Raw genomic sequence first — 24,579 nt, 5'->3', positions numbered from 1 at the left:
ATTGTTTAAGTCTACAAGCAAGACAAATGTTTTCTAGGCTGATGGGCACCATGGGTATGTCCATTGGTAAACCAGCCATCAATCAATCAATCATCCAACAATTATACTTGGGTCAATTTGAATTTTTATTAACACACATTTTTCAAAGTTTGTACAAACCAAAACATTCCTGTGTTTCAAAATGTCCATTATACAAACATACAAATGAACAAAAGGTGTTACCAAAAGTTAGCTACTCAATTTCATGGTAAAACAGTGTCATGATTTTTAAAAACCAAAATTTTAAGACTGAGTTTTCTTCCTTTACTTTTTGGAACTTGTGGAAAGTTAGAAAATGTGTGAATCTGCTTTATATTAAATGCCAAGACCTTAAAAAAAGATTTAGTATAAAACTAACTATGTGTTTTTATATTATCACTTCATGAAACAGAATTTCTCAAGTCTTCCAAATTAAAAAAACCCAAAAAACCATGACTGTAACTTTTTTCACCATCATTTCCCCATAGTCAAATGTAAATGCGTCTGAAAAATATTATCTGACAGTTTATCTTTACCTAAAAGTTTCTCATTCAAAAAGTTACAAAACTATTTAGCACTGCCGTTCCCCCTGCTTAGAAGGGAAAATGACCTCCCCTACTAGAGTGAGATAGAAGCAACATGGTCCATTGTTTCTCTTCTCAGAAAAAAAGCCACCCATTTCCACATCTCTGTCCAATTCTGTGCATGGCTCCACTTGTGAGAATGTTATTACAAATCATAAGCATCTGCCTCTAGGAATTGCCTAGCAAGTTAAACTGACTGCTTACAATTTTGGTACACTGAGGTACAAAGGTCATCTGCCCTCATCGTTACCTCTAGCCTCAGCACCCCTCCCTCTCCATTAAGGATTCCAAGGTAGTTGATTTTACTGTGTTTCATGGCATATTACACATCTTTCATTTCTTTCACAAACATCCCATAGAGGACCTGAGAGAATGGCTAGAAGTGCAAATCTATCTCCTCTCCTAGAAAAGTAAATCCATGTGCCTGTTGGGTCAAGAAGGGAAAACAGGACACAAACAATTCTGGCTGAGGCCAAGCTGCTTCTGATAAGCACCTGTTTTCAATATATTTCCATTCAAAGCAGGGAGTGTACAGGCTGGGGTGGATGAGGAGGAGTAGGGAGAAGGTACGGTGATATCAATTCTTGCAATCAGATTCAGAGTCCATACTTGAGCAGCTCATACTGACTCTCAAAATGCTCTGTAGTTCGAGTATGATTCTATTTTGAATCTGCTCATTAAAAAAAAAAAAAAAAAAAAGTTCTCTGACAATGGCTCAATATAACAACTGATATAAGGGTGCTTTTTTTTTTTTTCTAAAGAAGTGGCAGTGTGAGAATTTAAAATCAGTCACATAAAACAATCAAGAAAGGGATAGGGGAGGAAAATGTCCAGTAAAACCTGGACAACCTTTCTTTCTGCCCTTACTTAAAAAGACAGACTGTTCAAATCTTTGCTATCTCCCTTAAGTATCCTCTTCTTAAATGCTCTTCCAAGAAATCCTCCAAAAGGCACTTAACTCCATACTTCTGCATTGAGTTGTTTCACCTCAGCAATCAGTTTTTAAGACTCCAAGGTAACAAGAAAAGGTCTTATTCCTTTACGAAAAGGTAGAGAGTAGAACTTTTTTTTTTTTAAGAGGCATCACTTTTACAAGAAGAACAAGCTAGGCTACCATTATTCCTTTATCAAGAAAAAGTTTCTTTTTTTAAAAAATAAATAAAACTCTGGCTATACATAGTACAAAGTTCATACATAATATACCTGGAAAAAAACCCAAGAATATACCCTGAAGCAAAAGGTTTATTGGAGAGAGAAAGCCTCTTCCATTTACCAAGTCTTAAGGTGGCAGTTTTGAAAGTTCAGAGGGTGGCAGTGATATGTAATTAATGCCAAACTATTTGCTCATGGGTATGGCAGGATGCAATGATGGACAAAACAAACAAACAAAAAATCATTCTGCACGTAACACTGAGCAGTGACCACCACACACACACAAAGAATAGTACCAAAAGGGAGAGACAAAGAGACAGAGAGTAGGACTGGGGGTTGGGGGTGGGGGGGAAGAGAAGTGAGAGCACGAGACAGAGAGCTTGGAACCCCAAACATCCAAGCATGCAGTCAAGACACAGCACTAACCAGATGTTTCCATTCAGCCCACTGCAATCCCACAAAGAAGGGCAACTGTAATAAAATAGAGATTTCTTAAGAAAGCTTGCAATTCCCAGAGAATAGCCCGGTCACCAAGCCTAACCCAGGAATCCCGCTGCTGTTGGCTGGGAGCCTCCTTATGATCTCTCATGGAGAGGTTATAGCTCCTGACTTCTCAGACTTCTTGCTCTTGGACAAGGCAGCTGCCTGCTTCAGGAGCTCTCGGTTTTTGGCCTAAACAAAAAAAGTCAGTGCAAGAAGGATGTTTTAACAGGACAGGACACGTTTTTCATGCAGATGCTAGGGCATACAATATAGAGGGTCAGGAAGAGAACAAGCTCTTGAGGCAGAAAACAACAGAAAGCTCTAGGGCTTGGTTTAGAGGAAGACAGTGTTTGCTGGAGGTTAATCAGCACACTACAACCTCCTGGGATCTACGGTTACAAAAGGTGCTTTGTGCAACAAAAACAAACCATGGAGTGCCTTAACGTGCTGGATAAACAGAATGCATAATCCAGACATCTGGAATCACATCTGGCTTATCCAAAAATTAAAATACGCATTTATTACTTCCACTGTTTTTGAGGGAAAAAGATCAGAACACTCCCAACAGTCAAACAATAAAAGACAACTATAAGGTGAGTTAATGTGAATTTGTCAATTCCCTGAGAACAAAAAAATATAAGGGACAATCACTTAAAATACAATCAGCTAAATACACCAGGCTTATCACATAAAATAAGCAGAATCACCTGCAATTGCTCTGTGACTTCTTTGTGGGTTTTCTCCATCTGGTTCATTTTGGCTCTCATCTGAGATTCTTGGTATTGGAAATCAGCCTTCAACTCTGTGATCTGACGGGAGGGAAAAAAAGGCAGAATGACCAGAAGAAATATTTGTGCAATGAAAAATGTTCTGGTACCAAAGAACTAAATTGTTTCCCAAATGAATGAAATCCAGGACTCTCCTGAAGATCCATGACTAAATCAAAGCCAAGAGATTCTGTATCCTAGTCTGAAGATTTCTTGAAAATTATACAAAATCCTGACATATCATTTCTGATACTTCATCACTGCCAGGTTTTAAAGATTTTATGTATTGGGGTGCCTGGGTGGCTCAGTCGGTTAAGCATCTGTCTTCAGCTCAGGTCATGAGCCCCATGTCACGCTGGGCTTGCTGCCCAGCAGGAAGCCTGCTTTTCCCTTTCCCTTCGCCTGCCTCGCTGCTTACTTGTGAGCGCTGTCAAATAAATTAAAAAATCTCAAAAAAACAAAAACTTTATGTATTTAATACATGTCAATAATCCTCCAAATAAATCAGTGATTATAATACAATATGACTAACGGTTTGAGAGAAGCCAGGAGAATAAAAGCATTTATTGAATTTTTAACCCTGTTCCAGGCAAAATGTTTGAATATATACACAATTGTTTTGTTTTTGCTTAGTAATCTCTCTCTCTCTGTGGTTATTTTTGTTTTGTTTTGGCTTTTTTTTTTTAAAGATTTTATTTTTTTATTTGATAGACAGAGATCACAAGTAGGCAGACAGGCAGGCAGAGAGAGAGAGGAGGAAGCAGGCTCCCCGCAGAGCAGAAAGTTCCATGTGGGGCTCGATCCCAGGACCCCAGGATCATGACCTGAGCCGAAGGCAGGGGCTTTAACCCACTGGGCCACCCAGGCACCCCTTGTTCTGGCTTTTTTGGTAATCTCTGTACCCAGTGTAAGGCTTGAACTCACAATCCCGAGATCAAGAGTTGCATGCTCCTCCAAATGAGCCAGTCAGGGGCCCTAACCTATTTGATTATATTTTTAATTCAATCCCATAATAAATCTTTGGGGGGGGGGCAATATTATTTTTCCCATTTTATAGATGAGAAAACCAAGGCTTAGAAAGGGTTAAGTAACATGGCTAAGATCATACATGTTAGCAAGTAACAGAGCTAGAATTCAAACCCTAGGCCTCCTTCTACTGACTACACTATTCAAAGAACAGAGAGGGAAGTGATGTGTGAGCTGAGTTTTGAGGTACATTAGCTACAACTGGCACACGAGATAGGGAGAAGAGCATCCAAGCTAAGGAAACTGTATGGACACAGCCAGAGAGTACGAGGTAAATGACAGCTTGTTTGAATGACTGATGAGCATGGAGAGTGGCAGGAGATGATACAACAGATAGGCAGGCATGATGTGGAAGGGCCTGTGTTCTAAGCCAAGAAGCGTGACCTTGATCCTAAAAGTGATGAGAAACAATCTACTATTTGCTTTTGCTCTTTTTAATTTAAAAAAAAAAATTATGTATTTGACAGACAGAGATCACAAGTAGGCAGAGAAGCAGGCAGAGAGAAAGGAGAAAGCAGGCTCCCCGCTGAGCAGAGAGCCCGATTCAGTTCGGGACTCAATCCCAGGATCCTGGGATTATGACCTGAGCCAAAGGCAGAGGCTTTTACCCACTGAGCCACCCAGGTGCCCTGTTTTTGCTCCTTTTAAAGCCCAAACTTGGCAAAGCAGTAAACCAAGGGTCCATTTAATCTTAATTTGCAAAATCCTTTAATGTGCCCTTCTGATCTAGTCCATGAAGAAAATACACTTGGGTCTGCTTTCTTCCAATAGCCATGTAGTAAATACTGGTCTCTCCCCATGAATCTCCACCTTGCTGGCAGAAGAGAGCATAGGCTAGTAGAAAGAACAGCAGAGTCAGAAAGATCTGAGTTAATTACTTTGTTCTGCCATTTACTGGTTGTGGGATTTGGTACATCATTTAATATCTTTGGGTTCATTTCCTCATCTATAAAATGAGGTTGAAAGTAGAAAGAATGCATATAAATATTTTAATGTTATAAATGCCTTTGTTAGCCATTCACAATGAACACTAGCACTCCAAACTTGGCACAAAAAAACATCCAGCTTCAGGGAAAAAAAAAAAAAAAAAAAACCCAACCAGGTGAAGGGAATGGAAGCCTAAGAGGGAAAATATTGGAGGCTGTCTTCAACTATGACATAATGATAACAGTAATTCCCCTCTCAAAGAGCTATTATAAAGACAAATGAGGGGGCGCCTGGGTAGCTCAGTTGTTAAGCATCTGCCTTCAGCTCAGGTCATGGTCCCAGGGTCCTGGGATCTAGTCCCACATCGGGCTCCTTGCTCAGCGGGAAGCCTGCTTCTCTCTCTCCCACTCCCTCTTCTTGTGTTCCCTCTCTTGCTGTGTCTCTCTCTGTCAAATAAATAAATAAAATCTTTAAAAAAAAAAAAAGACAAATGAGTTAATACACAGAAAGCATGCAGAACAGTCAGGTACTTAAGTATCTGATAAAAGTTAGCTATTACTGTTATTAATATATTAAGAGAAAAATGAGATATTGTTTAAGAACCTAAAAACAAGATAAATAGACCTGAGTCAGAAGAAGGATGTAGAAAGTTCCCTTAAAGAGGGAGGCTAACTGTTAGACCAGAGTAAGACTTTCTGAAGGTGTTAATGTGTTTCAAGAATGGGTCACTCAGGAAGGGAGTTGTCAGCAATGGAAGTAATGGAAGCAAAGTAACACAAGAGTCATGGAGGAAGGCCTACCTGAACACTGTCCAGGAAGGAGGAAGACCTGGCCCACATATTTTGAGTATTACGTCCCACAGACATGGCCTTCCCAATAATAGAGATGGAGACATCAGGTTCTTTTAGCTTGAGAGCATTAAAAATTCCAATTACATAACTACCTCCTCTTGTCCTGACTCTCTGCTCATTCAGCACCTTCTGATTACAACTTTCTAAAGGAGCTCACACTGAGAATGGTAACCAGGTATGCCCCACTGTGAATTAAGAGGGGCACTGTAGTTTTTTACATAACCTCTGTAAGCCTGGTCAACACAAGTCCTCCCTGAAAAGCAGAAGTTCCCACCAAATGCTGAGAAAAATCAACTTGCTAAATGCACCTGACCAAGGTAGCTTCACCACAGTATTACCAGATCATGAGTCATCTTGGCAGATAGTAACTCTCCCCCAGAATAGCCCAACCTTGCCATTGTATCTCTCAAAGCGTCAGTGGTCAGTACCAAATAAATACCAGTTAAACAAGAGTCAGCACCATGCCCCACGGTACACATGCTTACCCTGGCATCACTCTGGCCTGAGAGGCATTAACAAAACTGTACCTTCTTCTCTTTCTCTAAAATCATTTGATCCTTTTGATGCAGCATCTTCTTCAGAGTGGCCACTTCTTCCTTCAGTTGGGCAATGATGACAAAGTGGTCAGTGCCTGGTGAGTCCAGAGCCAGGTCTGGGGAAAAGCTGAGTAGAAACATGGAGGGGCGAAAAACATCATAACTTGGAGGGATAAACCTTTTTCTCCTTGAGGACACACCATAGGCCACTTGATGACAAGCTCAAGGGTGAGAACAACTATCTGAATTCCCAGCAGTAAGCACAAGGCTCCACAAATGCCAGAATCAACAGCATTTGTGAAACTGCACAGGCACGGTGATCATGAGATAACTATACCAACCAAACCACAACCCAGGGCATTTCTGCAGCATTCATAGTCAAGGTGAAAGCAAATGCATTCTCCAAGAGTCAAGGACTTTTTGTTTCAGGTGCACTGAAGATGCCCAATTATTTATGGGTGAAACAGTCAATTTTTTGTGACTAATTTCCCCAGAATCTGGATAAATGATCAATTGTAAGCTCATGTATTTTTCTTTTAAAGCTCCCCATAGAGTTCATCTTTTGGTTCTTTTTTTTTCTGCTCCAAAGTACTGTGATGTGGTACAGCTGCTAAGAAGCCGCTACACAGGGGTGCCTGAGTGGTTCAGTTAGTTTAGCATCTGTCGTTGGGCTCCCTGCTAGTGTGGGGGTCTGCTTCTCCCTCCTTTTGCTGTCCCTCCCCCCCACCATTCTCTCTCTCTAAAATAAATAAATAAAATCTTAAAAAAATAAAAAAAGAAGCTGCTGATTCCATCTCGGAGGCAGTCAGTCCCTTTTAAAAATTATAAAAAGATGATAGTTTTAAAAAATATTTTACTTATTGGGGCACCAGGGTGGCTCATTTGGTTATGCGGCTGCCTTCAGCTCAGGTCATGATCCCAGGCTCCTGGAATCCAGTCCCAGGTGGGGCTCCTTGCTCAGGGGAGACCCTGCTTCTCCCTCTCCCTCAGCCTACAGATCCCCCTGCTCATGCTCTCTCTCACTCTGTCAAATAAATAAAATCTTAAAAAAAAAAAAAAGATTTTATTTGAGAGAGAAAGAGAGAAAACACAAGCAGGGGGAGGGGCAGAGGGAGAGAGAGAAGCAGGGAGCCAGATGTGGGGCTCAATCGTAGCACACTCCCGGAAAAGACTCTAGCAAATTCCAGTCACACCACAACCTGGGTTTTTAACAGATTCTTCCCAGTAACACCACTTGAGCACTTCATCTTTTCCAAGTGCCAGGTGAACTCTGTCCTCTTAGCAGAGTCTTCTAACCAGGCCCAGCTCCAGGGAATCTGTAACCCCCTGAAATTGTATGTACAATTCAATGTATACATACAATGGGCAGTTTCTAGGGTGAGGATCCATAGCTTTCCCTGGTTGGTCAGAGATGTCTTATACCCAAAACAAGTTAAGGAATCATCGCCATGAGAGTCAAATCCTGCCCTTCTCTAAAGACTTCCCAAAGAAAGCTCTTACTCTTCCCCGGGCAACCTTTAAAGTAAAACACAGACCTGTTTTTCCTAAGCACACACCAGAATGTTTATTCTCAGCTCCCTGCATCAATATGGCAAGGACTCTAGGTCCCCCTTGCTATTGGCTCGTTCCTCCATCTTGAACTACACCTAACAACCAGCATTCCTCTACACAGGCAGAACCTCTAAACAGCAAGCAGAATCACTGGACAGCCTCACAGTTACCAAGTCAAACATTTCTATGGCTAAAAGACACAGTCCACTGCTAAGAATATTCTCTCTTGGTCTACATGAAGCATGTCAGAAGAAAGGACCTGTGCTTTCATAACTGATGAATACGCAGAATTACTGGGTGACAAAAAGTAAATGCCATATAATAAAACAAGGCAAGCAGGAGAAAATACTGACAGAACCCATCAAAGTCTCCACCAGTTTCAATACCTGCCAAGGGACTGTCTTCCCTCGATCCAAAAGAATTTACGTAAGCCCATAACTAGAATGACAAATGAAACAGAGTCATGGGCTAATATTAATCTTGTGGTCCCCAAAGTTTCTAATGCTCTTCTCTACCTGCTTCTTAAGGGAAGATTATTCCCATTCCAATACATTGTTGACAAAACCAGTCATGTCTATGCTGTGTTAGGGCCTGACCTTTCTAACTCTCTAACTTTTGATTAACAAGAACTGCTAGAAATCAAATGAAAACAAATGGTTAGGTTAGCAAGGCAGAAAATTAGATCCAGTCTCTTTTCAAATATCTCCAATGACAGGAAACTCACTACACTTCTTTGGGAAGCTTCTTGTCATTTCTAAACCTTTTAATATAAGAATAATCCTCCTCAGGTTAAGCCAAAACCTGCCTCGTCATTCCCATCCTCTTCTTTCCTCAAAGGCCACACAAAGTAAGTCTACTCTTTCAGGCATATTTCAAATGAAGAATGAAATAAAACTACAAGGGGGAGGGGGTGTCTGGCTGGCTCAGTCACTTGAAGATGCAACTCTTGATCTGAGGGTCCTGAGTTCAAGACCCATGCTGGGTGTAGACATTACTTAAAAAGTAAAATTTTGGGGCACCTGGGTGGTTCAATGGTTAAGCCTATGCCTTCAGCTCGGGTCATGATCTCTCAGGGTCTTGGGATTAAGCCCTGTATCGGGGCTCTCTGCTCAGTGGGGAGCCTGCTTCCCCCTCTCTCTCTGCCTGTCTCTCTGCCTACTTGTAATCTTTCTTTCTCTGTCAAATAAATAAAAAAAAAACCTTTAAAAATAAAAGTAAAATCTTAAAAAAACAAAAACAAAAACCTATGAGGAAAGGAAAAGAATGTCCTTTAGAAACTCCTTTAGAAACAATAAACCACAAGGTTGCCTGGGCATCACCCATTATTGAGGGTACTTTTTTATTACCAACAGAACAATAAATAAATATGATCAAAAAGTAGCTTTCCTCTGGGAAGGAAAGCTAGAAATCAACTCAGACTTTCATCAAATTGGAAAGTTTTTGCTACAATTTCAACAAACTAGAAAATACGAGAGGGAGGCTATGAATTCTGCAGGATACTTAAAAAAACCAACAAAAACCATTTTAGAAGTATAAAGCTATCTGAGGGGGCTATATAGTTGGTTGAGTATCTGATTTTGGCATAGGTTGTGATCTCAGGGTTGTGAGATCAAGCCCCATGTCAGGCTCTGTGCTCAGCACAGTGAAGTTGACCAAAGAAGATGGTCTTTATGGTTCTTTCTCCCATATAATTTGAATATCTAAGTTAAACATTTCCAGAAGGTTCAATTCAAAAAGTATAAATCAGTGATACTGGCTGATAAAAAGACTCCTTGTAGGGGTGACTAGGTGGCTCAGTTGGTTTAAACCCGACTCTTGGTTTTGGCTCAGATCACGATCTCATCGGTTGTGGGATGGAGTCCTGGGTTGGGCTCAGCATTCATTGGAGAGTCTGCTTGGATATTCTCTCCCTCTGCCGTTCCCCACCTCACACACTCTCTGTCTCAAATAAATCAATAAATCTTAAAAAAAAATTAGACACCTTGTAGAATCTAAAATCAACGTAATAAAAAAGGTAAAAGGAAAGAATAAATTTCACAGATGCTTTGTGCTCCCCTAAATGAAATTCAGCCCTGGTAAGCCTATGTGCTAGTCTGCTCCCATACCCACCACTGGCTGGGAGGGAGAACTGATACTAGGAGTTTTCAGAATGGACATGATTCTAAGAATTCTCGGGAAGAGTATGTCAGTGTCTCACTTCAGGATTCCTGAGCCTGCAGAAACGGGAAAATGGGTGGCCCCAAGACTTAGCTGGAAACCAGCCACTCTACCAACATGGATGGGGCACTCTGGATATTAGGACAAAGCAGCTTGCAAGAGGACACATCGGTCAGGAGAAGAGAAAGCAAAGAATAAAAAAATATATATATATTTTTAGCAAATAAACATAGGAGTATTTGGTATAAAATTGTAGCATTTAAACTTTATAAATGGCTTATACTGAGTAAAAATATGTATTTAGACAGGTTTAAAAGAAGTAAAAATATTTGAATGCATCTCATTCACTGCTAATTCGTTATCTGCCTTGGGCTTTCTGCATACTAAGGAAGCTTGGATTACCCCCTCACAGACTGAGCAATACTGCCTTAACTCTAACTGGTCTCTGTTGCACCTCTCAAGACCAACTCCTGTCCTGCCTGGAGGAGGCCACAGGCACAGATCATAGCGAAAAACATATAGCTCCTGATTTCTTAGAATCAGTGCGGGGGAGTTATTTGTGGACTACAGAATTCAGGTGCTATTAAATCCAGTTATATGTGCTTGTCTTTTACTGACAGGATTAGTTATAAACAAACATCGGCACCGCTTATTGGTAAGATGCTGAGCGGCTAATGTAATGATGCTCAGAGCCTCAATAAAAACCCTAGATTAGGTCCAAGGGATACCCTGGAATGTCCTGTTTCAGGAACTGTATCAGGAGCTCAAATGGAAGCATGCAGACACACCAACTGGCTTACCTGTCTCCATTGGTTGTAATTGACTCAAACTTGGATTTTTTCTTTGGGATTTCATTTTGAATTGAAGATGTAGAAAGTGTTTTCTGGCTTTTAATGCAAAAATAGAGAGACACACATTAGAAATCAAAGATTTATAAAACATCACAATAAAGGTTTGTTAAATGGGACCAACATGACATCATAGCTCTTCTATACAAGAGCTAATCGGTCTTTTTTTTTTTTTTTTTTTAAAGATTTCAGTTATTCTCTTGACAAAAGAGAGAGAAAGAAAGCACAACCAGGGGGAGCGGCAGGCAGAGGGAGAGGAAGAAGCAGACCTCCCATTGAGCTCCTTGCTGGAAACCAGCCACTATACCAACAGTCATTCCCATCCTCTGGCCCTGGGTCTGTCCTCAAAGGTCCCAGGACCCTGGGATCACGACCTGAGCTGAAGGCAGATATTCAACCAACTGAGCCACCCATGTGCCCCTATTCTTGATTATTAAAATCCACCAACATGTTGATTTCATAGGTCCTGAATGCATGGCTAGCTCTCCTTCATAGGCCCCCAAAATTCTTAGCTTGAACTAAATATTACCTGCTTTATTAATAACTATGGGAACAGAGTCAATAAAATCTTAATAAGAAGTATAATTCATCTTATTGTTTAAAAAGTACTTTTCTAGAAATCTTAATTTTTTAAATTTTAAGTAGGCTCCATCCCCAATGTAGGGCTCAAACTCATGACCCTGAGATCAAGAATCGCACACTCCACCAACTGAGCCAGCAAGGCACCCTTCTTGTCTTTTTGAGAACAGCCATCCTAAAAGATGTGAGGTAATAGCTCATTGTGGTTTTGATGTGCATTTCCTTGATGATTAGTGATGTTTAGCACCTTTGCATGTATCTACTGGCCATTTGTATGTCTTCTTTGGAAAAATGTCTACTCAGGTCTTTTGTCCATTTTTAAATTGGATTATTTGCTTTTTTAATTATTGAGTTGTATGAACACTTCATATATTTTGTAGATTAACCCCTGATCAGATACATGGTTTGCAAATACTCCGTCCTTCTTTTTTTTTTTTTTTATTAAGATTTTTATTTATTTATTTGACAGAGAAAAAGAGAGATCACAAGTGGGCGAATCAGGCAGAGGGAGAGGGAGAAGCAGGTTCCTGGCTGAGCAAAGAGCCCAATTCGGGGATTGATCCCAGAACCCTGAGATCATGACCTAGATGAAGGCACAGGCTAAACCAACTGAGCCACCCAGGCACTCCTATTTCATCCTTCTTGAGGCCTTCTAGAGTTCTGTTCTCAGCCTCCAACTTGAATTACATCATCCAAGAGTATGGTTTTAACAACTACTTATCATATGGGTTGGAAATGGTATTCCCCAAATGCAGCTTCATGGACTCTATCCTACATCTTAATGAATTAAAGTCGGGGGTAAAGCAGCAGGAATCCACACTTTATACCAACTTCTATTCCTACTGACTCTTCCTTGCTACCAATGGGCCACATCTGAACCTTTCTTCTCAGTTCTAGGCTAAGCTCCCAAAAAATAATTCTTCTTGATGCCGCAGACTCAACTTATTTTTTTTTTTAATTTTAAAAAAGATCTTATTTATTTATTTGAGAGAAAGACAGAGAGAGCATGAGTGGGTGGAGAAGCTGAGGGAGAGGGAGAAGCAGACACCCTGCTGAGCAGGGCACCTGACGCAGGGCTCCATCCCAGGATTTGAGATCAGGACCTGAGCTGAAGGCAGATACTTAACAAAGTGAGCCTCCCAGGCGCCCCACAAACTCAACTTTTAAAAACTGAACTTCCCTTCTTCCTATATTCTCTCTCAGTTAAGAATCTACCTATTCCCCCAAGTAAGAAACCTGAGAATTATCCCTTACTCCCCCAGCTCCTGCCCTTCTACCTGTTCATCAAATTATCTAAATTTCTCATAATTCTCCCTCTAAACTATCTTCCTGAATCTGCTTCTTTGATCTCCGGTGCCATGGCCTCAGTTGAGATTCTAATATTAGTATCTCTTATTGTGGACTCATATGAAAAGCTTCTTAACTATCCCCCAGTCTCTTTCTTCCAGTGTATTCTCCACAATAATCAGGGTTAATTTTTTTTAAGGACGCCAGGCTCAAGTTCATGCTCCTTAACATGTCTGCAAAACCTTCTTTTCTCCCATTTCCTGGCTCTCGAACATAAGGTCCAGCAACATAAAAGGACCTGTAGTTCCCCAGGGTTCCATGTGGTCTCACACCCTCCATGTCTCAGCAAATGCTATTCCCTCAGCCTAGGAAGCATCTGCTCATTCCCTCTGTGAGGATTCCAACTCATCCTAAGCTCCAGGCCTAACACCAGCTCTTCTCTGAGGGTCTCTTGCCTGACTTTCCAAGGTAGTTAATTACTACTGCCTCTCGTGCCTGTATCTCGATGTTTCTCATGCTTATCGAATTATATTGCAATGATTGGGTTACAGGTCTGTCTTCCCTACCAGACTGCATACTCTCGATGAGCAGTTTGATTCTTGTATTCATCTCTGCCTTCCTAGCAGAGTCGCTGGCCCATGAGAGTACTTAATAACGTTTGCTAAATGAACAAACAAAATCATAATGGTAACAGCAACAAACAGTAACTAAAATATAGTGAATGGTTCCTACATGCCAGTTATAAAACTAATCGCTATGCATGCACTATATAATTTATCTTCACAACAATTCCATGAGGTAATACTATTATTTCCCTATTTTAAAGATGAAAAAAGCTTGCCCAAGATCCCACACAGAGAACCTGACAGAGCTGGGATTCAATCCAGACCCAGAACTCTTAACACTTCAGATACTCTGAGAGAAAGCTAAGGCTACAATGAAAGGACGTCTTTTTGACTAGATCCCACCAGGACAAACCTAGAACATCTATCAATCTCCTGATCAAATATGCATAAAAATGCTGCATGCCTCAGAAAGTGAAATGTTCAAACTTCTAAGGAGATAGCCCACTCCAAAGGTGAGGAGAACATTACAGGGAAAGTTCCACAAACTTTTCAGATAGTACAAACGAAGTCAGGAAATCCTGATACCTTACAGAAATCTCTCCGGCACTTGGAAGATATACGAACTGTAAAATGTGGTAGAGGCAACCAGAAAGAGAAGACCAGGAAAATGTATACTAAATGGTATCTCCCATGGCTAATTGTGTATTCTGTAGGACCAACCAGTACTTCCAGTCCTATCTTATGCATCTTGGGGTTACCTGTTATAATGGCTGCCACCACTCAGTCGACTATACTGTTCCTTCTCCTGATGGCTGGCACGGGAAGAGCTGCTCAGATGTTTCCTCTGCTCTTTAGTCTTCTGGAGGACTCGTTTGTACGAAAGTGTACAAAGCCAGCACAGCAATTTCCCATCTACCTGAAAGACAAGGAGACAAAGATAAAGATAAAGAAAAGAGAATGTAGTACATGGGTACTACAGAATATAGGTACTGGGAGCTAGAACCTCTGGGTTAAGTCCCAATTCTGCCACTTGTGAGATGTGTGAACTTAGGCAAGTCTTCTACCTCAACTAAATCTCCCTGTGTCCTATGAAGCAGCTACTGTTGTTTCCCACTGGAAAGAGGAAACTGATGCATAATATGATTAAGTAACTCGGGGTGCCTGGGTGGCTCAGTGGCTTAAAGCCTCTGCCTTTGGTTCAGGTCATGATCTCAGGGTCCTGGGATCAAGGCCTGCATTGGGCTCTCTGCTCAAGGGGGAGCCTGCTTCCTCCTCTCTCTCTGCCTGTTTGTGATCTCTGTCTGTCAAATAAATAAACAGAATCTTAAAAAAAAAAAAAAATGATTAAGTAACTCGTCCAGGATCATTCAGCTAACCCAGATCTATGAGACAGAGAGGCTTATACTCCATTATTATACGCTGCCTCCTGATTCCTAAGTCAGCTTCTCCAGTATCTTGATTCAGGGAAAATGTGCTCTCATTGGCAGGAAGCAATGACCATTGCTCTCATTGGTCAATGGAGAGTTACATCCTCCCATTGTAAATTAATGGAATTTGGTTAATAAGAGTTAGCTCTTATGAGCCTAAACGTCTCCAAAAAGTAGCTCTGGACACTGAAAAAGTGTCTGTACTGTATTCTTTCATTAAAAGAATATTTATTGGGGGCGCCTGGGTGGCTCAGTGGGTTGGGCCTCTGCCTTCGGCTTGGGTCATGGTCCCGGGGTCCTGGGATTGAGCCCCACATCGGGCTCTCTGCTCAGTGGGGAGCCTGCTTCCCTCTCTCTCTCTGTGCCTGCCTCTCTGACTACTTGTGGTCTCTGTCTGTCAAATAAATAAATAAAAATCTTTAAAAAAAATAAAAATAAAAATAAAATAAAAGAATATTTATTGAAGAGAACAAATTGATAGTTGCCAGAGGCAGGGAGTGGAGGGTAGATGAAATGGGTAAAAGTAGTCAAAGGTATAAACTTCTAGTTATAAAATAAGTCACAGGGATATAATGTACAGTATGATGATTACAGTTAATAATACTACGTTGCATATTTGAAAGTTGCTAAGAGTGTAAATCTTAAAAGTTTTCATCACAAGAAAAAGAATTCTGTTAACTGTGCATAATGATGGATGTTAACTAGATTTATTGTGCTGATGACTTTCCAATATAAACAAATACCTAATCATTATGCTATAGATAGGAAACTAACATAAGGTATGTTACACCTCAATTTAAAAAGATACATAAAATAATCACTTTTTCAGTCACTTTTTAAAAAGTAGAGAGTGAGAAGTAAACTTTCTCTCAGTAAGTAACAGCAAGCTGGAGATATATTTCAGACTAATATTTTGGCCATGTTTGGTAAAACAAAAGAAAAAGGAAATATTTCTCAACAAAGTATAACTCTTATCAACCTAAATATATACATATACATTTATGTAACATATATATTATATATACATACACACACATATATAAATAATATATATATATAGTAGGTATCCCCTCTAATATTATTTTATATTTTACATTATTTTATATATATATATATATAAAATAATATTAGAGGGGACACCTACTATATGCCAGGCCACTGGAAATGTGGCAAAGAACAAGACAGAGCTCATGTTCTAGTGGAGGTTGACAAACATATAAACAACATTAATTTCTCACAATGTTACATGCTATGAAGACAATAAAACCGGGTAATATGATAAGGGGTGAGTAAGTGAGTTAGTAAAGGGTCTTTGTGAAGAAGAGGCATCTGAGCATAAGGAACCAGTTAAAGATGCTTTGGAGAAGGATGTATCAGGCAGAACAACAGCTAGCACAAAGGTGGGAATGACACGGGCATGTCTAAAGGGCTGAAAGGCAGCCAACGTGGCTGAAACAAGGTGAGGGGCAGGAGGTGTGAGGTCAGATGAGACTGAGAGGCAGGTGTGGGCCATGCAGGCCAAGGAAGGGGTTTGGGTTTTATTCTAAGTGCAGCTGGAAGCCACTGGGTTTTAAAACAGAACAAATCTAAACCACTTTTATCCTACTCCATCCCTCCACATAGGGCTCTCTTTCACGTCATCTTGTAATTTTTTAACTTCAATACATAGAAACACTTAAAGAGTCAGATAGTGAAACTGGTCATGCATCCTGCTTAAGTCACAATCTTTCCTTTACAGAATTCAATAGACTTTTGGCAGTCATCACTTCACTTACATGAGATATTGATCACTGTAATTCAGATTCTCATGAGATACTAGAATACAATGCTCCGGCGGTACCTGACTCGCTCAGTCAAAAGAATATGCAACTGTTGATCTTGGAGTCATGAGTTCGGGCCCTACCTTGGGTGTAGAGATCACTTAAATAAACAAACAAATATCTTAAAAAAATACATATGCTATTTTTTAAAAAAAGAGAATAAAATGGTCCACATTTAGTAAAAGAAGAAATTAAAGGCTAAAAATCTTCAAGGTCAATAACATCTAGCAGAGAAACTGAGAATTCTTTTCTCTGTCATATGTCCTTTTTTTTTTTTTTTAAAGTAAAGTAGGCTCCACATCCAGCACCGAGTCCAAGTCAGGGCTTGAACTCACAACCCTGAGATCAAGACCTGAGCCAAGATGAAGAGTCGGATGCTTAAGTGACTAAGCCACCCAGGAGCAGCCCCCCTTTTTAAAGATTTTATTTTTAAGTAATCTCTGCACCCAACATGGGGCTCAAACCCACAACCCTAAGATCCAGAGTCATATGGTCCCCACTAAGCCCAGCAGGCGCCCCTTGTTTATGTCTTTTTGACATAAGTGACCCACCTTAATTTCTCTGAAAGAAAAAAAAATCAACAAAAACACAGAGCTTTACCTTCTTTCTGTCATCTTTCCTGTCAAATGCGCACTGCTGCTTACACTGTTCACACGAATATGGTGGTCCATATTTCTTCTCTGAATTCGTGCAGCGCTGGCATTTGTTGCCAATAAATGCTGCAATTATGTTGCAGTACTGACAAGGTTTGGGCTTAAAGAGAGAAAAAGTGTCAACTGAGTATATTATAAAATACCAGTCAGTACATTTTTTAAAGCAACCATTCCTATTACATCGTTCGTTATTCACTGTAAAAATGTATTCCCAACTTCATAAATTTCCTTCTACACCAATCGAATGAAGCCCAATTCCCAACACTATGTAAGGTGTTTTTCTGCACAAGACTATTGATTTTAAAACAAATAAATGAACAAATAACAAAAGCCCATTCGTGTATATGCTGGGACTTCTGTGAGAAATTCAAAAGAACCAGTACTTTGAAGAAACCAGCAAGTGCTTCCAAATTTCTCAAAAGACCTCTTTGTCATTATCACAGTGTCACAGGCTAGGAGATTCCCTGCAAGGACATAATATCCAGAATCCTAATACTGAGAGACCAAAAAAAAAAAAAAATCCATTCATCCAAATGAAGTCAAATGCTACCAAAGAGGTCACATCATAGGATCCATCTTTCTCCTCCTCTTTTCACACTGGTTACTGAAGCTCTCAAGGAAAATTATGACAATCCTGCCATCATGACCATAAACACAGACCTGCTCGAAAGCTCAAATACTGGACAAAGTTCACTGAGAAAGTATTTACACATAAGAAGTCCTAATAAAAATATAGTAATTACATTGATAATCCACAGAATATAAGGTTCCAAGGACCTGAGTACTCACTGTTAGGTACAGAGAAACCCTACTTACCGTTCCATATAACTGCACATTCTGAGCACATTTCTTGCATATTGTATTGGTTTTACTGTTAAGGAAAAAAGACACACAAGACTTTTATAAGAAAAAACTTGTTTTACTCACAACATTTGAAAATTGGTCTCTCCTTAAGCCCACAGAATTTTCTCATTGCTAAGTGCCAAGGTGATATGTGGTCTAGATACTTGGCTAACTGAAGGCTGAGTATCTGGCCACTAACTCTTTTTTAATTATCTTGTGGTTATTAATTTTATTAGCTCAGACTAAATGAGACTTTAAAGTAGAGAGTGAGTTATTTCTGATTATCACATCTCAAAGTATCACTAACCAAAATTATCAAATATGGACAGGACCCTCAAAAAAATATTAGATTAGATTGAAATGCACTCACAGTAATTCCTCAATTCAGATAAACATCTGAGAAACCTGAGGTGAGAAATGAAGTATATGTGTTTGGAATACAAACTTAAGAGACTCTATCCATGTTGACTATATTATGTCTACTCTCTCCTGAGTAGGTAAAAGCATACGAAAATCCCAGATGTGGGGCACGTGGGTGGCTCAGTTGTTAGGCGTCTGCCTTCAGCTTGGGTCATGATCCCAGGGTCCTAGGATCAAGTCCCAAGCCCCGCATGGATAGAGCCCTGTATCTGGGCTCCCTGCTCAGAGGGAAGCCTGCTTCCCCCTCCTAATTTCCCCCTGCTTGTGTTCCCTCTCTGTCTCTGTGAAATAAATCAATAAAAATCTTTAAAAAAAAAAAAAAGAAAGAAAGAAAAAAAGAAGGAAAGAAAAAAGAAAATCCTAGATGTGGGGAAATAGATGGTATGACCAAATTTTTAAAAAAATATTTTATTTATTTATTTGAGAGACAGTGAGAGAGAGCATGAGAGACAAGACGGTCAGAGGGAGAAGCAGACTCCCCATGGAGCTGGGAGCTCAATGCAAGACTCAATCCCGGGACTCTGGGATCGTGACCGGAGCTGAAGGCAGTTGGTTAACCAACTGAACCACCCAAGCACCCATGACCAAATATTTTATCAATACTTCCAATTTCCCTAAGAACTAAGCACTGACAAAAATAAAAACATCTTCTATCTTGTGAAGGTCCAGAGGTCATAATATTACCTAAATATCTAAACTGATAAACTACCATGGGGGAATAAAACCATCTTCAAATAAAGTTTAATTCTTCACAAAGGGAGGTACGAACAAATGCTTAATGTGTAAGAATAAACTATATTCTGGGGCTGAAAATAAAATCACATAAAAATCCAGCCTATTAGCCTCTGTGATTATTTTCTCATAGAGTCCTACAAAAGTGACCATAAACTTAAAACAAAGAGAAGTCTCAAAGTAGAAAACATTTAAATTAAAAGTGGAATATTCAAACAAAATATTTTCCAGGGCAATTTTCTGCCATTTTAAAGAGGCAGTACAAGTAGTGAGGTGAGGGGCACCTGGGTGGTTCAGTGGGTTAAAGCCTCTGCCTTTGGCTCAGGTCATGATCCCAGGGTCCTAGGATTGAGCCCCATAAGGAGCTCTCTGCTCAGCAGGGAGCCTGCTTTCCTTCCTCTCTACCTCTGCCTGCCTCTCTGCCTACTTGTGATCTCTTTCTGTCAAACAAACAAATAAAATCTTTAAAAAAAAAAAAAAAAGTGAGATTAAAAATAAAGTAAGGTGCATTTAAAGGAAACTTTCAGAAAGAGGCTTCCCATCAGAAATTCTGTGATGCTGAACATTTTGGTTTATGTTTAGATTACTGAAGAAGTGGGATACACACACACACACACACACACAAATGCTCCTGACAACTTAGAAAACATACAAAGAAAAACTATTACTATGATCCATCTTGAATCAATTTTTTTTAAAAGATTTTATTTATTTATTTGAGAGAGAGAGAAAAAGCATGAGGAGGGTAAGAGGCAGAGGGAGAAGCAGATTCCCCACTAAGCACAGGGATCGATGAAGATCTTGATCCCAGGACTTAGGGATCATGACCCAAGTCAAAGGCAGACACTCAACCAACTGAGCCACCCAGGTGCCCCTGAATCAATTTTTTTTTAGATTTAATTTTTTTAAGTAATCTCTACACCCAACATGGGGCTTGAATTTACAACCCCAAGATCAAGAGTCACATGCTCCATGGACTAAGTCAACCAGGCATCCCCATCTTCAGTAAATTTTTATGTGCAGAGTGAATGAAGGGTCAAATTTCATTATCTACCCCCCCCACCCAAAAACTAATTCAAGATGGATCATAGACCCAAATGTTAAAGCTAAAACAATGCTTCTGGAGATGTTTTATATGTTTCCATTTCTATGAAGAGCTAGAACAGGTAAAACTGATCTGTGGTGGAAAGGAAAATCAAAACAGTAGTGTGGGGGAGACAAGAAGGGTAGGGACTGAGTGGGATGAGGCATGAGAGGACTCTCTGTGGTGATGGTAATGTTCTAGATTTTGCAAGGGGTTTGGGGCTACACAGATGTACATAGTTCGCAAAACTCATCGAATGACATACTTAGATTCAAGCATTCAGTGTACACAAAATTTACCTCTAAAAAATAAAGGACCGTAAACAAATGTTGAACTTTGTTAACAATATGCCTGCTTAACTGTTTAGGATCAAATATAGTGATGTCCACAACTTTAAAGTAAGATGGATCATAGATGCAAATATAGTAAATGTAAGTTATAGAATCCAAGTGGTGGATATATGAGTGTTTACTGTCTAATTCTTTCAACCATTTCTGGTTTGGAAATATCCATAATAAAATGTTGGGAAAAATGTTCCTAGAACTGAAATAAGACTGATTAAAATTAGGCTTCTAGGTCTATGTGTGAGCTTGCAAACAGACCCCACCCTGCTTGAAGAAACTATTACAGCTGTAGTCCCACAGAATTTACACCAATAAACTACTTTGCTACTATTGAAAGTCTCCCAAAAATGTGTGTTTCCTGACACCTAAATGTTTTTCACATTTTAAAAAAAATGAGATTTACATAAGGCAAGTGAGTTTCAAATGTGACTAGGGCTAAGAAACCCTTATCAGAACTGTCACATTTCCCAAAGTATCTTCTTTTGGATTATAAATTCTTGACACTCTGAATACAAACATACTGAAACAAGAGGTTCATTGTTTTACTGTTGTGGTTTCTTCATGTCATAAAGATTTATAAACACAATATAAAATGACCAAGGATCTGGAAAAAAAGTAACTTTAAAAATTTAAGCAATCAATGGATAACTAGGGAATGATACGTGTGTTTTTTATTTGTCAATGTGTTATAATTTAAAAAAAAAAACACAGAATCTGTGTATAATGCGCTCAATTACAGATCTGTAATGTGAAAAGCAACTAACTGTCGATTTTAAGAGGAAAAAGCCTATCAACATCTTCCATGGTCAACAAAAACTGTACCTCTCCTGCTGGTACTCAGTTCTACAGTAGGTGCACTTCACAACAGGGTGTGCAATCCGACATTCCTGAAATGAAATGAGGATATAATTTTAAAAGGCAGTCAGAAATGGAAATAGCCTTCAGTAGGAGGCAGAAGACCTAGGTACTATTCCCAGCATAGCCACTGAGCTTGAGTGAGTCACTTGAACTTTCTGGGCCTTTTCTCTTCTGTAATACTGGCATCACTGGCCTGCATTGATGTGGGAATTAAAAGGGAATTTATAAGGAACTAGTCATAAATTGTAAAACAAAGTATGTATGAATAAGGCTCAGACTGGAAATCGAAAGCCCTCGATTCTGGTTCTAGTTCTGCCACTTCCACCATTTAATTTCCGAGCAGGTTCACTTGGAAAATGAAAATGCTAAATTAAAATCATTATTGCTTACCTATATGAAACTTCCTTAAAAGATATATATGTATATAAATATCTCAAACATCTGAGCTCTTTCTTACAGAGTAAACAGAGTAGACAAGTCAGGGCCATTTGAGGCAACGGCGACATACAGTTATGAGTTACCCATATTAGAGGCACAAACTGAATGATCTGGGAATATGGGAAAATCCGTCCCAGGCAGCCTTGCTTACTTTTAACTGTCACCTCACAGCACTTCTACTAACTTAAATAGGCAAAGCAGATGAGGCAACTCAAACGAAAAAAAACCTTGGAACTTCAGGAGTAAAAACTGAACAGTAGCTGGTTAGGGCCGGGACCGAAGGTCACCAACTGGGTGCTGAAAAATCCTTTTGCTTCCTGCGCTTAATTGTAGGGCTTTTCTATAAAGTCGCGCCACCTCAGACTTTCAGACTGGCTGGAAAGTGCCCGTGAGGCGCCCGAGTTGGGAGACTCTCCTCCCAGGCAGCACCCAACTCTGGAGTTCAGTCCCAGGCGGGGCAAGGGGGGTTCCTCAGTCTGCAACCAACGGCAGGGAAGCCAGCCCCGGAGGGATCTCGGTGTGGTGCGTCTGGTTGGGGGAAAGCAGGAGACCCACTGTCCCCTCCCCTGAACTCAAGGGGTCCGAGAACAATCCCTCGTGGTTGCTAAGCACCCGGACACGCCGGCCGCAGGGGCCTGGACTGAGCCCGGGACTCCCCCACGTGCCCCGCTGGCCCCCAGCGAAGAGGATGAGGCGCCTCGGCTGGGCGGGCCTGCCACGCCCTGCCCGGCGGACCCCGCTGAGCGGCCCCGCAGAACAGGGGGCTCCGGGCCGCGCCTCTAGCGTCCCAGTTCCCGGCCGCCGCCCCAGCCCGCGCACCTTGCACAGCTGCTGCCCCTGAGACAGCGCCTCGAAGGGGAAGCGCTGGTGGCACTTGGTGCAGGCGTAGAGCGCCGCCATGTCCGGCCCGGGCCGTGCTCACCGGCCAGCCGGCCCGGCCCGCCGCTTTATCTGACAGTCTGAGAGACAAGCTGGCGGCGGCGGCGGCAGCAAGCTGCGGGCTGCGGCAGGCGGGCTGGCCGGCGAGTGCGGGCGGATCAAGGCGGGCGTGGCGGCGTTGGTCGCCCGTTCACTGGTTCATGTCGACGTCCATCAAGCACGAAGGGGCGGAACACAGAGCTTATGACAACTCTGATTCGGTCTGGACTGGAGTACGCCACTTATGACGCGCGCGGCCTCGATTATGTAAAGCGCAGTCACGCGGGGGCGCCACTAGGAGGTACCATCTCCCGCCCGGGACCTCGGAAGTGCCCAGACCCCTCCCACTTCGCTCTTTGTTCCCGCCCTCGCTCCGCCTCTCCCCGGCCGCGGTGGCAACGGCGCCTCTCGCGATATCTCCGCGGAGTTGTGATGTTTTGGTTTCCATGGAGCTGCCTTCTGGGAGCAGGAGGGGCGCGGTTGGGTTAAGAGCACCGCGTTGTTGGACTAGAACTCGCGCAAGATCCCGAGCCTGAAAAAGGTTGGGGGCTTGTGAGAGAACACTACCATCGTCTGGACAGGAGGGGCCCACACAGGGAGAGAAAAGAGGAAACCATGAGAGACAACCTAAGAGGGGTGTCCTCTCTGAGAGATCCCTAAAAGGGGGTAACTCGGGGATCCTTGACCTCAGAGAGAACGTGGGAAACCCCAGAAAGAGGACCCCTGTGTGGAGGAAGAAGGCTGCTAGAGTGATGACAGCCCCTGCAGGACGTTGTAGAAGAATACTAAGGCGAGGCCCTCTACCCCTCGGAGACCTCCTGCTCTGGTGGCCTCCCTCAGAGTGGGATACACATTTGGCCTGAGGCCTATTTCCTACTTTGTGTTCCCCAGTTGCACCCCCAGCTTCTCTTGCAACCACCTGAGGTCTCCTGGCTGACCTTGCCCCACCCCACCCCAAGGGGAGCCACATCCTCCTGGATACTCAGCCACTCTTCAGTTCTCAGCTTGGCACATATAGGGGCCCCCAAGGAGGAAATATGAACTTCTTGTTCTTGACACTTTGGCAAAGTTTCCTGCAGTGCTGACCTTTCCAAGTCCCTGCCCTATAGCTGCTCTTGGCCTTAGATTATTTCAGATTCTGCCAACCACCTATATAATATACAGTCCTAATCGCAGCTTTATTTCAACGTGCGTTTTTTATAATTGAGGATGCCCTTAGGGTTTCTACATTCCTGGCCCAACAAAATTGACCTCTTAAACCCAAATCCAGCCCCCTTCTTGGGAGTTTACCCAAAGATGTGTGTTAAATCAAAGGTTTAGGCTCTGGGGTCAGAACGCTAGGGTTCAAAATTACTGTTCCGCATTTCCTAGCTATGTGATGTGACCTTGGATTTATCATTGAACTTCTCAGAGCGTCACTTTACTCAGCTGCACAGCTGAAGCATTATGAGGATCAGAGACAGTACAGAACAGTACATGGAGGATAATGGGGAAACTACTCAGTAAGTAAGGAGTTTTACTTTGGAATGATGGAAATATTTTGGAACTAGTTAGAGGTAGTGGCTGCCTAACACTGTGAAAGTATTACTGCCCTTGAATTGTTCACTTTAAAATGGCAGATTTTGGGACACCTGGGTGGCTCAGTGGGTTAAGCCACTGCTCACGTCATGATCTCAGGGTCCTGGGATGGAGTCCCACATTGGGCTCTCA

At 41.5% G+C, this 24,579-nt stretch overlaps 1 protein-coding gene across 2 annotated transcripts; it reads right to left on the bottom strand.

Moving 5' to 3' along the window:
* Positions 1-101: 101 nt before the first annotated feature.
* On the bottom strand, positions 102-22,991 carry FAM76A (family with sequence similarity 76 member A). 2 transcript variants are annotated; one of them, XM_059376835.1, is made up of 9 exons: positions 22,771-22,989; positions 21,478-21,542; positions 18,049-18,103; positions 17,180-17,332; positions 14,091-14,248; positions 10,853-10,939; positions 6,336-6,471; positions 2,945-3,046; positions 102-2,426 (listed from the first exon to the last, which is right to left on the bottom strand). In XM_059376835.1, exons 1-9 carry the CDS (start codon positions 22,849-22,851, stop codon positions 2,340-2,342), a joined length of 924 nt encoding a protein of 307 aa, XP_059232818.1. In that variant the 5' UTR covers positions 22,852-22,989; the 3' UTR covers positions 102-2,339. The 2 variants fall into 2 exon arrangements, with proteins under 2 accessions (XP_059232818.1, XP_059232819.1); XM_059376836.1 differs by lacking the exon at positions 10,853-10,939 and having other exon boundaries at positions 22,771-22,991.
* Between the last annotated feature and the right edge of the window lie 1,588 nt (positions 22,992-24,579).

Source organism: Mustela nigripes, chromosome 14 (assembly GCF_022355385.1).
Source record: "Mustela nigripes isolate SB6536 chromosome 14, MUSNIG.SB6536, whole genome shotgun sequence".
Lineage (NCBI taxonomy): Eukaryota > Metazoa > Chordata > Mammalia > Carnivora > Mustelidae > Mustela > Mustela nigripes.
The sequence above is the reverse complement of the archived record's forward strand: the minus strand, read 5'-3'. Positions and strand labels throughout refer to the sequence as shown.